General features: G+C 37.8%; 1 protein-coding gene across 1 annotated transcript in view; it reads right to left on the bottom strand.

Annotated features, from left to right (window-relative positions):
- Nucleotides 1-16,094: 16,094 nt before the first annotated feature.
- LOC133722971 (uncharacterized) overlaps nt 16,095-16,286 on the bottom strand; it is a 1,342-nt gene continuing 1,150 nt past the window's right edge. The window contains exon 5 of the mRNA XM_062149812.1: nt 16,095-16,121. Coding sequence (XP_062005796.1) covers nt 16,095-16,121 — 27 coding nt within the window. The remainder of the gene's footprint in view (nt 16,122-16,286) is intronic.

Below are 16,286 nucleotides of genomic sequence, written 5' to 3' on the forward strand. Positions count from 1 at the left end.
AACAATAATAATGCTACAATAAATGAAATAATTCAAGAGCTGAACATAAGTGTTCCAACTCATGACAAGATTATTTATCCTTAAAAAATGACTATATTGCATTAAATTAAATAAACAAAAAGATTATGCAAATGAGAAATGTAAGTGGAATTAGTCTATTAGATAGTCTTTATTGTAAGGGGTGACTAGATTACAACATCAACTTTTGAGAACCATAAGTATTGATCATATCGTATCTAGTATTAAGAGGTTTCCAAATTATATCTATTGCTAGTTTGCTACTCTCTCTCTCTCCGCCCTATTGCTCGTTAGCATATCTTTTAACGTCTTCATAGATGCTTAACTTCATTTTAAATTTTATGGTTGACTTCAAGTTTCAAACTTGTAATTTGGTCACTCTTCAAACTTGCGCGTTGTCCTTCGTTAAGATGAGAACGGCCAAGTGATATTATCAAAATTCGGTATAATTTCTTTCTTTATAATATAATTATTTTCTAATTTTGGTTTAGCTTATACACTAATTAGGAAAATGTTGTTAGTCAGGTTTCCAATTGTGTATTTTAACTTTTTAGACAAGATTATACATCATATATATGCATTTTGAGATGGTTTCACTACATGTTAGATACCCGACCAAAATATATACACTAAAACCCTAGCCACACACGGTCAGGTAGTGAAGGCAGTGCGGAAACTCAAGAATCTTCTTCTCGTCTGGTGGCGTCTGTCGTCACTGTCGACACTTGCCTAGCCGGCATTGGGATGCTGCCGGATGGGAATGGTTTTGCTATTTCCCTTGGCATATGAGATTGCAGTGTTTGGGGTTTAATCAGCGAGTGGGCGGCTCTGCTTGAATTCAAAGCTAGTCTGAGTTTGAAGCAGTTGTGGGCATTACTTCATGGGACAATGTCGGCAGCGCGGTCTAGGTTCTGCTCGGCGGCGGCGATGATGCTTTTTCGAGGATCTACTGGAGGCTTAGAGCGTTGGGGTCGGGGGCAACCCATTTTGGATTTGGGTTTGAACGAGATGTTCCAACTTCGTTTAGTGTCTTCTGGATGGCGGCATTGTGATGGTGATGATGTTTCCTTGAGGTGGGAAGGCGAAGGTACGCTCGCGGCAATGATGGCGTCAGAGATACACTCCGATTTCGCGTGGCGTTCTGGGAGGCTTGAACAAGGCCGAACTAGTCAAGTTGGGCTTTGGGTGCTGCTTTTCTTTGAGCCTTATGGGTTGTCAATTAGTTAGTTTTTCATTCTTTCATTTCCCTATTTTGTTTAGGGAATCCTATGGTAGTAGTTTAGTCTATTTTCATTAATTCGTTAGTGTTTGGGGAGCTATGCACTTTTATGTGCTTTTAGCAAATTTTCTAGAAAACTAGCTAAGTGAGAGACTCGTTTTTCGATGAATTTGATGTTTAATGAGTGAAACTAGTTCTACGTACAACTGTGGGTACTAAAACATCTTCTCATCTGTCTATAGATGATAGTGGAAGGGTATGTAATGACTATTCTGACTTGAGATAAACGATATCACCGCCCTTATGAGTTTGATTAAAAAAAAAGATACCCGGCAAAAATATATTACCTAGCTCATGTACGTATGTATATATATATATATATATATATATTTTATTATAAAAAGATGACAACATATCAAGAATAAAAATTATACGTACATGATGTCACACTTTTTTTGGTACATGACAATAAGAGACATCATCATCTCAGTAACTTCAGCTACATACTCTAATTCGTATTTGGTACATCTGTTGTCACTTCACTCAATCCCTTCTCCAAGAATAAGAATTGTTGATAAGTTGAGCTCAATGCAGTATTTCCTCTTAGGGCAATAATTAATGTTGGCAACTTGACTTATAACAAAATTAACGAATTCCGATTAATTTGAATGAAATTATCTTTTCCTTAAAAAAAAATATCATTGGTAGGGCATTACTACGGAATTGAAGAAATAAAATTGAATCATAATTATTCTTATTATGTTGCAAAAACTGAAATTAACCACGATTGTAGATAATTTAAAATTATAGTTAGGAAAATGGTTACCGTCTCTTGGCGCCAAGTTTGTGCTCCTAAAGCTGAGTCTGGGCTTGGTTTGCGGGATCTTCGGACTCTTAATAGGGCTGCTCTCTTGAGCATGGGATGGAGTACTCTCACTTGGAAATCTCTATGGAGTTCTTTTGCTCGTACGAGGTTCTCGATCTCCCGTCATATGAATTATCGCTATTTTGGTTCGTCATTATGGCAGGGGTTGAAAGCTACTGATCTTCCAATAATTTTCCAACACTCAAGATGGCTCATAGGAGATGGTAAGTCTGTTCTTTTTTGGTCTGATCGGTGGCTTGATACTTCTCTTCTTGATAAGCTGCAGGTCAATCGTCTCCCTAAGACTTTAACAACTACTATAGCTTCTTTTATTTCTGGTCAGCAATGGAGTTTGCCACACCGTTTCTCTACTTTATTTCCAACTCTGGTAGATGAGATTCATAGTTTGCCCCTTCGTATTGTCCCTGAAGATGATCTTTTGATTTGGGAGGATTCGGGTAATGGGTTTTTCTCCTTTTCTAAGGGATATAATCTTCTACGTCCACGCTTTGCTTCTAATGGTCCACAAGCTCAAGTTTGGAGGCATTTTATTCCACCACGGTTCTCTATACTTGTTTGGCTCCTCCTCCATAACAAGTTACCCACCGATGACCAACTTCAACGATGGGGCATCCCATTAGTTTTTGTATGTCAGCTTTGCTCTTTTTGCACTATGGAGGATTCAACTCATTTATTTGTTTCTTGTTCCTTCGCTCAGCATGTTTGGCAATGGTTGTCATGCTGTTTTGGTACTTCATTACCAACTCATGGCTCAATTGGTGATTTATGGAGTACAATTGTTGGTAAACCGTTTTCTCCTCAGCTAAAAAATTGATGGCTTGCGAGCTGTCTGTTTGCTTTCATGGCTATTTGGAAAACACGTAATAAGCTTTGTTTTAATAATAAGAGGCCTTCTCTTATGCGTGTTTTTGGCTCTATTAAATCTTGGTTGCGGTTTGCTGCTCCTCATTTGCCTGGTTATTCCCGCGGTGTGTTGGACTCTCAGTTGCTAGTGAGCTTGGGAACCCAACCAGTTGCTCGCAAATCAGTTGCTACCCGGTTGGTTCTTTGGCATCCCCCTATTTTTCCATGGATTAAGCTTAACACTGATGGGTTAGCTAAAGGTAATCCTGGCTTTGCAGCTTGTGGTGGTGTTTTTTCGGGTTGCGTATGGTCAATATTTTGGAGGTTATTGTCAAGGTTTAGGTCAACACTCAGCTTTCTTTGCGGAGTTAATGGGAGTTATAATTAGTATTGAGATTGCTTTTCGAATTGGTTGGCATTGTATTTGGTTGGAGAGTGATTCGACGAGTGTTCTAGCATGTATTACCTCTACCTCATTTGCACCTCCTTGGCCACTGAGCATTGCTTGGTTGAATTGTTTATCTCACATTCGGTCAATGACATTTCACTACTCTCATGTTCTTTCACTGCTCTCATGTTCTTTGCGAAGGCAATTCTGTGGCAGATAGGTTATCGAATTTGGGTTTGGCTTCTTCATCTCTGATTTGGCATGCCTCGCCTCCACCTGAGATCTCTCCATACTTGAGAATGAATGACTAGGGGTTCCCTTATTCTCGTGTTTCTTCTTGATGTTGATTTGGGCTTCCTGGAATTTATTTCTTTCTTTTTCTCTGTTCCAAATATGGAAATTTATTTATTTTTTCCATCTTTTATTTCTTTCTCATGTCTGTACTTTTGGGGTTTGGCTTTTGTCCTCCTTTCTCTTTTTTTGTATTTTTCTTTATCATTAATAAAAAAAAAAATAAGGGACAGGCGGTGGGCTCCCAGAGTGTGGTAGACCCTTCACCTTTGGGTTTGAGGGTGGGACTTGCTCCCTAAATCGTCTCCTTCCGATGAGCTAATATCGCCTCATCTCTTATTTTAATTGTTAAAAAAAAAAATAGTTAAGGAGCAAAAAGTAGAGAGCCGGCTAAAAATGCCCTAAGTAATGTAACACGTTAGACTATTTGGTAAAGTCGGAAAAAAAAAAATTTGAAGAGACTGGCATCATCACTAAATTTTTTATTTGGGCGTTGTTTCAAACCATTACCACTTTTGTGTTGATATTGGTAATTAAGGAGTCATAAGTGTCATTGTTGGCCGATAGGAGATGTGCCACCTTTCATTACCTGTCCGTCTCAATTTCACATTTGTGTAGACTTGAGGTTGTATGTTACGCGACAGAAAGACATAGTTGATACGAGTCGTGAGTGTCACTAACTCACTATCATAAACAACGTTTGTACATACTACGTACTTAACTCTATTTAGTATCTAAAAGTTAACTTCTATTTTATAAACTCTAAATTATTTTTAATTATTAGTTTTGTCTTAAAATTGTATCTTGACCTTAACTCATGCAGCAAGAACTAAGACAGTGCTGCAGGCTTAAGCTTAATTTACAGTCCAGTCCTTCAAAAATTTTCTCTTCATTTTTGTTATTTTCCTTTAAAAAAAGATTTTTTAGTTGTCAAATTTTCAGTTTAGGGATTACAATTTGAAAGTCTTAGCTTTGATTTTTTTTTTGGGTGGCAAAGTCATATCGTCAATTAGTTCTTACACAATTTAAAGGTAATTTCACAACAAATATTGTATTTACGGTTATTCGCTCAATAGTGTTAATTAGTAGCTTAATGAACATTGGAAACTCTAAGCAACGGTTGAAGTGATCATATACTTATTACAAATATCTTGGACATGCTTTGTTGGCTAAAAGTCTAATTCCAATTTCGTTATCAAAAGAATTAGAGAAATGAAAGAAAAATTAATGATAAAAAAAAGGATGAGACATTTGCATTTGTATGTCATACGCAATATTTATAAATTAACACATGAATAAATATGTTTTTACCTTGTTGTGTACGCATTATTTTGAAAATTGTGTAGCTAGTTTCTTAAATCCGGATATATCATGTCATTTTCGTGTCATGTGTCAACCTTCCTAATTCCTAGTAACAATCGTACGGTACACTTATGCAAACCAAGTAATTCATCTCAATTCAAATGCACAAAAATGAAAAGTACCGTATACATATTTTAAACAATACAACGTACGGCATGCTCTGATTAATTTACATATTGTTAATCGAGATGAAGATGGGCATTACATGTGTCATGTGGATATCAAAAAATAAAAAACATGTCTATGTTCAAGTAAAACCCTAATTTGTGTTTGACCCAAACTGTAGGTTACTTGACCTAGTAGTAATAGGGTTAAATTAGAAGGATCTAGATTCCTATTCAATGTACGATTACTTTCCTTGTATGATTGAGACTCTATGCATTGTAATCCTCTATATAAAGAGGCCCCTATTATCAATGAGAATACACAGCAATTTCCTCTCAATTTCTGATTCCCTACAACAGTCTACAAATTTTCTTTTATACATTTTTCCGTTGAACAAATTTAAAAACTAAAAAATAAAATTAAACAAAACTATTAGTTTTTTTTTTTTTTAAAAGATGATCAAAGAGTTTCACTCCTGCCCCCATGGCAACAAAACTATTAGTTCGAAATGATAGTTAATAGGAAATGCAATTTGGAAACATAAATAGCAATTGTTGACATCCCTTTATTCCCTTTAGATGGGCAATAAGCATGACTTGCACAAGTCAATATGGCATATCCCCAAAGATTTTAGAATAAAGTGGATAGAGACTTTCGAAATAATACATGACCGTCTCACCCATTTTGAAAATGTGTTTGCTTCATTTTAGGTATATGACTGATTGACTAAATGACTACTTTATGAGCAAAAATGGCAATTCATATGCTTTAATCTTGGCCGGCTATAACTGTTTGCGGCAATGTTGGCACAATTAATTTTAAGTGATTAACTAGGAGCTGGCTAGTGGTTTTCTTAGCTTTGCAAGTAGTTATTCTATGATCTCAGACTACCACGTGGCATTGTCATACATTGTCATACAATGGTTCGAGTCAATAATATCACACGACTTGGTGGGGACCTTGAAGAGGAGAAAATAAAATAAAATTAAGATAACCAATCAGAAATAAGTACATGTCACATGGACCAATAATATCAAACCGGACTACCACGTGTACGGTGTACCATAGTTCGGAACCATATAATCATTTTTCTAGCTTTGAGCAGAGGAAAAGCTCATTCGCTTCTAATTGCTTTTAGAGGTGTAGTAAGGTCAGTCATCGACACATAAACTCCCAGCCGTGGATGTATTTGAATCTTCACTTACATTATAGTCATCCCCACGTAGATACTAATTATAACCCTAATGTTATGTTTTGTTTCATTTATATATTAATTAAGCAGAAAGTAACCCCTAGCATTATGTTAAGGCCTGTTTCCCAACCCTAATTCTCAGAGTCTCAATCCTCGATATATGTTGATCTCGCTTACATTAAAGTTATTTGTACGCATCGACGACTAATCCTAATATATTTTTTTCCCAGAAATTATAAACATCGATGATTGTAACACCTCTCCTTTTACTCCACTAAAGCAATCAAAGGTCGAGAACTCGAGATGATTAATAAAGTTCAAAATAACAAGAGGAAGGACCACAAATTGTTGGTAGGACTAATTGTCATATTTGTGACTAGGTACTGTTCTTGCTAAGATATCATCAGGGCTTTTGAGTTGTTCTTGTGAACTTTGACAGATGTGTACAAGGATACTTGTCATGCTAGCCATTTGTTTTTTTTCTTCTTTTCTTTATAGATTAGTCAGAGACTACGTACTCAAATTTCAAGCCATTTTGATTTAGCTAGTTAGGTGCATAGTAATGTGATCCTAAATCAGCAAATTGAGTTGGAGAAAGTGATTTAAGTAAAAGAATGAATATATATATATATATATATATATATATATATATATATATATATATATATATATATATATATGTTGTAAAACTATAGTAAAAGAATTTGAGAGAGAGAGTTTAGACGTAGAGAATAGAATGTGTGTATTATTCATCTCACCATGAGGAGGCTTATATAGGACTACATGGTGTACACAAAAGGGTAATGCTTAATTACAATCCAATCACTCCTACAATTACAACCTATCAATCACCAATCTATAGGGATAGGCACCTATTACTCAACATCTATTTACATGATTATCCACAAATATTTACAACACTCCCCCTTGGATATTCCATGTCAATAGTGTTGCATAGGCTGAGCACTTCTAAGTTGCCTCGTCAAAAACCTTGCCAAGTAATAAAAACCCTATGGGAAAAAAACAACCTTGGTCGAAGGAGAAAAAGAGCACAACGCGCTTGAGTGTGGAGTAGCAGTATCACAGCTTTAAAGATAGGTAAAGTCTTCTTATCAGCACCATAACTAGGTAGTATGTCTACGAGAGGGATGCATTAGAGTTGCTACACCAAAACCTTGCCCGGTAAACCCAGTGGGAGAAACCCGTGGTCGAAAGGAAAAGATGAGCAAATGCATATATGTCAAATCAAAGCATCTTCAGGATGTAGTATAAGTGGGGTGACCATTCTAAAGATGTGCCTCGTTAAAACCTTGCCAGGTAACAAAACCCAGTGGGACAAAATAACCCTAGACGAAGGACAAAAAGAGTACACGATGGTCAAGTGGGTATGCTTCAAGATACTCCCCCTGATTTCGACTCCCCTTGGTGAAGAGGTCTGCACGATTGTCTTCAGATCGAGTCTGCTTAACTTCAATCTTCTGATGCTTCTTGTTGCTGATTGAAGAAGAACTTCGGTGCAATATGTTTGGTGTTGTCTCCTTTGATGAAACTCATCTTTATCTGCTCTATGTAAGCAGCATTATCCTCGTAGATAATGGTTGGTTCATCAGTGGTGGAATGCAGTCCACATGTGCTTCGAACATGCTTTGTAACGGCTCTTAGCCATGTACATTCACATACTGCTTCTTGAAGAGCTAGTATCTCAGCATGATTCGAAGAGGTAGCAACAAGTGTCTATTTCGTAGACCTCCAAGAAATTGCAGTATTCCCAATGGTAAAGACATAACCAGTTTGGGAACGTGCCTTGTGCGGGTCTGATAGATAGTCTATATCAGCATATCCAACAAGGCAAGCATCATTTTGAGGATCAAGGGGGTTTGATCCATTCCTTGATGCGTAGGGATAGAATAAGCCCATATATGCCGTACCTCTAAGGTAGCGAAAAATGTCTTTTATGCCATTCCAGTGGCGGCGTGTTGGCGCAGAGCTATATCTAGCTAACAAGTTCACATCAAATGAGATGTCTTATCTAGGGCATTAAACCAAGTACAATAATGCGCCTATTGCACTTAGATATGGGACTTCTTGCACCAATATCTCTTCGTTATCATCTGCAGGACAATACGGTTCTCTCTAGACTTCGGACGACCATGGGTGTGCTTGCTTTTATCCTCATTAAAGCATCTTAACATCTTCTGGATGTAATTTGGTTGATGGACCAAAATTTCATCTGCACTGTGCTCGGGCTCCAGGTCGAGACAATAATTTGTTCTCCCAAGGCCTTTCATCTCAAATTCCAACTTCAGGTGCTTTGCGGTTTCCTTGATCTCTTCAGGAGTATCAATCAAATTCATGTCATTGACATAGACCGCCACAATTCCAAACTAGGAACTTGTTTCCTTAATAAACACGCATGGGCATAGTTTATTATTCACATATCTCATCCCGATTAAATATTCACTTAGACGGTTATACCACCTCCGTCTGGATTGTTTCAATCCATAAAGTGAACGCCTAAAAACTAATGAAGAGCGTGTTCCGTGGTCTAGAACTATTTGCATCGGGTATATTAAGTCATTCAGGAACTTTTATGTATATCTCTGTATCGTGATCCCCATAGAGATAAGCTGTGACCACATTCATAAGCTGCATATTCAGTTTTTCGGAAACTACCAAACTGATAAGGTAGCGGAACGTTATGACGTCCATTACGGGAGAATACGCCTCCTCGTAATCAATCACAGGGCATTGAGAAAATCTTTGCGCCACTAGATGAGCCTTGTGTATCACAATCTCGTTTTTCTCATTACGCTTCCTTACAAATACCCATTTAAATTCTACGGGTTTAACATGGGGAGGTGTAGGAACAACAGGTCCAAATACCTTTCTCTTTGTCAAGGAATCTAATTTGACCTGGATTGCTTATTTCCTTTTTGGCCAGTCGTCTCTTCGTTGATATTGATCAACAAAGCAGGGTTCGAGGTCATCGCTTATTATAATTTCGGTGGCCACCGCAAATACTAATATATCATCGATGATAATCTCAATCCGATTCCAAATCTCACTAAATTTACCGAGATTTCTCTATTCTTGGGAGTGGGTTCAAATGTTGGAGCGTCCCCCAACATGGTCTCTTCTAGGACGTACCCATAATCCGGATTTATCTCATGAGATGAATCGGTTTGAGATTGCGATGTCAAGAGGATTCGTTTGTGCCAAGTTTACCCTCTTCTGGGGATAAGAATCCTTCGAACCTAATGGTCTACCTCGCTTCTGGGCAGAGACATATGACTGGTTAGCCGCCATGGTCGTACCTTGTCCATCTGGGACTACACGTACATCCTACAGGGACTTCTATCCTTGCAGGCACATTTGCAGCAGGTATATATGATCTCGTCACTTTTGCTAGATCAGAGAAAGTGTCTGGCATATTGTATTCTTATACTCTGTAGATCTAGAATTGTTCGCACTTCACTATTTTCATGAGGTTTGGGGATCAAGATGAGATATTGTGGGGACATTCCATGTTAATTCACGCCGTTCATCATGAACGGTGACGTTCTTATCTCCCCCTAACGGCGGGAAGACTGTCTCATCAAAGTGACAATTAATCCGCAAATCTAGCGGTAAAGAGATCGCTTGTCAAGGGCTCTAAAGAGCACATAATGGATGGGATTCATAATTGACATACATGCCCATCCTTTGTTGAGGACCCAATTTTGTACGTTGTGACGGCACAATTGGCACGTGGACTGCATACTCAAATGCGCGTAAGTGCGAAACATCAGGTTCGCACCCAGTCACCAGCTGTAACGCGGAGAAAGGTTGGTAGGCTGGTAGCAGTGGGCCTCAACGGGACCAATATAGCTGCATGCAAGATTGGATAGCCCCACGCAAAAACTAGAAGTTTGGTGCGCATTACCAAGATTCTATTTGCGAGACCATCTTGGGTGTGAACATAGGGAACTATATGTTCAGCATCAATCCCAAGGGATATGCAATAATCATCGAAAGACTTCGATGTAAACTCTCCGGTATTATCAAGTCTTATAGACTTTATGAGATAATCCGAGTGGTGAACCCTCAATTTCATGATCTAGGTGAGAGTTTAGCAAAAGCAGCAGTTGCTTGCGGACAATAGTGTAACATGTGATCACTTTGTCGATACATCAACCAAAACCATTAATATTTAACTGGTCCACATGGTGGTTGGATATGTCCACAAATTTCCCTTGCATTCTGTGCAGAAAAATGGTGGTGTATGTACTAGTCTTTGCATATGATGGTCTAGTATTAAATATTCTTAACAAGTATGGCATAGTGTGTCATTATATACAAGACCCTTATTCAGAAGGGGATGCACCTGCGATGAGTTGAGGATACGGTGCATCATACTTTGACCTGGGTGTTCCAAACGGTCATGCCATAGCAAGTAGTTGCTTGAATTAGTTAGCTTCTACCTAACAGATTTCAATTTCTCCAATGTACACTTCTGGCCACACACTTGGAGGTTATGCAAAAATATTACACTCATTTTTCTCAGTGATTTCAACGTGGCAATCGTTGGATCAAAGGCGTAAATAACATTCTTCTGGAACGTGGAGATTTCAACGTGGTAACCGTTGGATCAAAGGCGTAATATTACACTCAAATTTACACTTGGAGGTTTTAATATCCTTAATACTTAATAACATTCTTCTGGAACGTGGAGATTATAAGGCCTCATTAATGGTAGGTTCAGTACCATTGGACAACATACAGTGGGTTTTGCCATAACCCTCTATCAGGTTGGATTGGCCTGATACGGTTGTCACAGAGGTATGAATAGACATAAGTTTGAAAAATATCTCCGATCTGGGAGTATGGTGTGCGTAATAGCACTTTTAACCAGACAACAAACTTCCCCACAAGACATGCTATTCATAAATTTGATTCAATGGATCACATGTATGAATAAGTTTATTGAATTAAATATATTCGAACATAACCACATTTCTATAATCCAAAATAATTGAAAAAATAAATCACCAAAATCCGAAGATGTTTTATTCATTAAGATGAAATAGATATGGCACAAGGGGCCAATTATACCCATGTCTTCGAGTCCTAATCCTCGGTATGTTCAGTAACTGCTTGAAAATCCATGATCTCTAGTGTGGAATCGATAGAAAATGACCCTTCAATAAAGTTGGTATTTCGAGTTCCGCGACCGGCGTAATACTCATCTACTGCTTCGGCTATCGCACAACAGGTGCGGGACCAGCAGTCAATTCCTCCACATCGATAACAAAGATCATGCTGATTCTGGTGGCGACAGGCCGGACCAGTGTTTCTTTCAACTCGGGCTTGCTGAGTTATGCCATCATGGTTCCTACCACGTGGGCCTTGGCCACGTGGAGCCTGATTACGTGGCCTCTTGGGCTTTGGCCAAGTGGCAGACAGTTATATGGGCTAATTTCGTTCTGCCAATCATGTCTTGCTTCAAGCAAGAAAATGGTCATCTGATGGTGAAAGTGCTCTTCCAGAGCGACCCAAAGAGTCTGTGTATCCTTTTCATCGGATACTCAACTTGGAGTGTTTTCTCCATATGTTTCCTTTTTGAAAATTATGGCACTCATAGTAAAAGCCTCAATGACGACATTGTTAGCATTGATTGTTGATCTCATCTTCTTTGCAGTTAGATGAATTTTCACATCTTGAGTTCACTTTAGATAGTTTCTTCTGGAGACCTCCAAAGCAACAAAGTCAAACATGTTGAGATTTGACATTTCTTACAGGAAAGGAACAAATAATATTAGTGCTTTGGGTAATATCATCCATAAGCAAGTAATGAGAACTTCATGTTCTATAACATGGTATGAAAAATCGGATTAGACATGTAAAATCTACTGGTTTTATCATGTGTGGTGAATTTATGAAGGAAACTTCAAGTTTCTTAAATGGCATTATCGAAACTACAAGTTCGATTTATGTATGAACTACTGGTTCATTTAGAACTTCTAGTTCATTAGGTACCTGCATTTTCTACACATATATTCTAGTGCGAAAATTTAGACAAGTAACTCAATAATATTGAATAAAGCAAATTGAAATAATCTCACAAATTTGGATACATAAAAATCACAAATCAATTGAGATATTAATTGCATGCTACTAATTTAACAGATTAATTATCACACAATTATGTGAATAAATGCTTTTGGCAATTAATTACACATATTAGATATGGTGAATCTATTTATAATATCAAATCATTTTTCCTTTTATTTTTGATTCTGCTGGACCAAAAAAGGAGTGGGCTTGATAGTGAAGCCTATTGGGCTTAGCCTGCGGGCTTGTGACTCGGGCTTTCATGTGTAAGTCAAATGATGTGTGAGACCTGCTGGGCTGCTAGGTCCTGCTGAGGGAGAGTGGGCCTGCTGGGCTCAAACTGGTCTGCCAAGGGATGAAAAGTTATTACTCAACCCTTTCGGTAACTCCAATTGAATACGACCAGGTAAGGAAAGATGAGGTTTAGGTGGAGCGAGGCTCTCTTAAGTACACAGCCTCATCTGAACCTTGCCTAGACATCGCATCCAACTGGATGAGCCTACTTTGAGAAGATTCATAACATTTGTTATGGCAACACGTGGCGAGCTTCTGTTCTAGCCTTGCAACTTGGGCCTAAGCTTCTGGCTCGGATTTGTTGTTGTGACTTTGGGCTTGATTTGAGCTTCTGACTCAGCCACATTTAATATTCACAATTATAACATAACCAAATTCAATATATGTTATTAAATCATAACGTAAATAAATTTATACAGCGGTTATGTACCTAAGGAAATGGGTTCAAATCCCATTAATGCTTCTGGCATTTCATATAAATAAATTGGGCAAATGCTTCTGGCATAATGTTTATGTAATAATCGGGTAATAATTTAGCCCATAATGCTTCTAGCATAAGGAATTATAATGGCATAATTCAAATTTGTAAAACCAAAAATTAAGCCCATAATTCTTCTATCATAATTCACGCAATAATTCAGAATTGTCTCAATGTGATAATGAAGTGATTGTGGTAATGAGCATAAATTACTATGGTAATTGCTTTGGATAAAATCAATCAAAATCAAATCACGGGTTGATCAATCACCAATTAAATAGAGTTGAATCTGCTTCTGGCAGTATTAATATTAAATGGTGGTGATAATTACCAATTGGCCATAATGGCACAATGGACAACATGCTGGGCTAGTAAACACTGTGCTTGGGTTCGAATCCCAGAAATAGCAGACTTTATTTTTGCATGATTGATTGATGCTCTCTAGTTGTGAATTGGTGCTACTGGACCAAGTGCTAGAAATAGCTACAGCCAAAGTACCCTAATTTTTTTCTTTTCCAATCAAACAATCCAAAACATGAACAGGTATATATATTTCAAATAAAACAATCAGAATTTAGGGTTCATGCATCAAGGAGGATTTTTCATGTTCAATCAATAGGCTCAATAAGCATGAATATAAAATTAGATTTTGGAAAACATTACTTGATGAAGAGCGGATGAATCTTTAGTTTATATATGCAGAACTGAGAAGGTTGTCTTCTCAGCCAATCCAAGAGCTATTCGCCTCGTCTGGTAGAAAATCCCGAATCTCAAAGCTATTCGATCCAAATCTTAGAGCTAGTCGTGAACACGGAGCAGATTCTCTTCTGAACAGCTCCCACTTCGAATGGTGTATAGGTCTCAAAACGACTCCAATAGGGCTGAAATTTGGAGGTTAGATAGAAGAGGCAAAGACGAACAACTTTGATGAAGGAAAGATTTTGATCTGAGGTCCCGATCAAGAGGTTTCGGGGCGTGCAAACAGGCTGCAGCAGGGGGGGTTTTCCTGGCTAGGGCTTGGGTTAGAGTATCGTGCTGATAACGTGTTGTAAAACTATAGTAAAAGAATTTGAGAGAGAGAGAGTTTAGACGTAGAGAATAGAATGTGTGTATTATTCATCTCACCATGAGGAGCTTTATATAGGACTACATGGTGTACACAAAAGGGTAATGCTTAATTATAATCCAATCACTCCTACAATTACAACCTATCAATCACCAATCTATAGGGATAGGCACCTATTACTCAACATCTATTTACATGATTATCCACAAATATTTACAACAATATATATATATATATACAGATCTTATTCAGAGCGGAGCTCCGATTTGAAATTAAAGTGCGGATTTAAAATTTAGGGTCACTTTTTAGTCGCATATCTACATCTCGACCGTTCAGTTTTTAGGTACTAATGTATAGATCATCTCTGCAAATTTTCAGCCAAATTGATGATTGTTAAGGTATCTAACTCGCTTAAACCAATGGACGAACTGAATCTGTTCAACTTGAACCGTACTAGCTTTAAGGCAATTATCAATGCTTTAACGATCATCAATTTGGCTGAAAATTTGCAGAGATGATCTATACATTAGTACCTAAAAACTGAACGGTCGAGATGTAGATATGCCACCAAAAAATGACCCTAAACTCTAAATCCGCACTTTAATTTCAAAGCGGAGGTCCACTCTAGATAGGATATATGTGTGTGTGTATGTGTGTGTGTATCGGGTGAGGGATTCCTTTTTTTAGCCATTTTACCCACTTTTCGATCACATATTAACATCTTAACCGTTCAGTTTTTAGGTATATATGAGTAGACCATCTCTACAAATTTTCAGCCAAATTGATAATCATTAAGGCATTCATAACTACGATTTACAATTATGAACACGAACGGTTCAGGTTGGACAGATTCGGTTCGTCCATTGATTTAATCTAGTTCGATACCTTAACGATCATCAATTTGACTGAAAATTTGCAGAAATAATCTAAACATTAGGACTTAAAAAATGAACGGTCGAGATGCCAAAATACGATCGAAAAGTAGGTCCCAGAAGGAATCCCTTAAAATGACCAAAAAATGAATCCCTTAGTTGAAGGGCCCTATATATAGACACACACATACACACACACAGCTAAGGACCTCCTTAGATTTTAAGATATAAGAATTTCCTTGAATAGACTCACTTTTCGATCATATATCCACATCTCGACCGTTTAGGTTTTAGGTCCTAATTTATAGATCACTTCTGCAAATTTTCAGCCAAATTGATGATATCGAACTAGATTAAATCAAAGATTAAATTCAGTTTAGTCTCTCAGACTTTAGGCCAAACATCAGTTTGGTCCCTCTTCTTTTTTTTTAATCAAACTCATCCCTGATCTCCCAAATTGCATCAATCTCGTCCAAAATTTGAATTTTACTCCGAACATGGAACAGACATGGGGTCCCACTTTTCAGATTTTGACCCTCTAAGAAGGGTAAAATTGACATTTTCCCTTCCTCCCCTTCTTCTTCGTCTTCGTCTTCTTCTTCTTCTTCTTCTTCTTCTTCTTTCTCTCTCTCTCTCTCTCTCTCTCTCTCTCTCTCTCTCTCTCTCTCTCTCTCTCTCTCTCTCTCTCTCTCTCTCTCTCTCTCTCTCTCTCTTCCATCTCAATCTTATTTTTCCAGATTTTACTCTGATTCTTGTCTACCCAATTCTTCCAATTTCTTGAAACTTTTATGCACAAAAGAATTCACCCAACTCTTCCCATTCATTCATCCAATCTCATCACCTCACCCTTTTGAAACTCCACCACTGAAAGACTATCACCAGCCATATCACTTCCTCTTCATTTTACCCCCATACCAATATCAATACCAGATTTATACCAATACCCATATCAGATTCATACCCATACTTCATACTAGATTCATACCCATATCATATTCCATCACTACAGCAGCTATTCTGCTCCAACACCACAATAACAGTCACTTCTCATACAAGAATCTCAAAAACCACCGGAACAACAGTGAACATAAAATCCCAAAATTCCAATTTCTTCAAAGTACTTCTTCAAATCTCAACTAAACTCCAGAGGAGGTAGAGCTTGATGAGAGGATGTTATTTGGT

The sequence above is a fragment of the Rosa rugosa genome, chromosome 7 (genome assembly GCF_958449725.1).
Source record: "Rosa rugosa chromosome 7, drRosRugo1.1, whole genome shotgun sequence".
NCBI lineage: Eukaryota > Viridiplantae > Streptophyta > Magnoliopsida > Rosales > Rosaceae > Rosa > Rosa rugosa.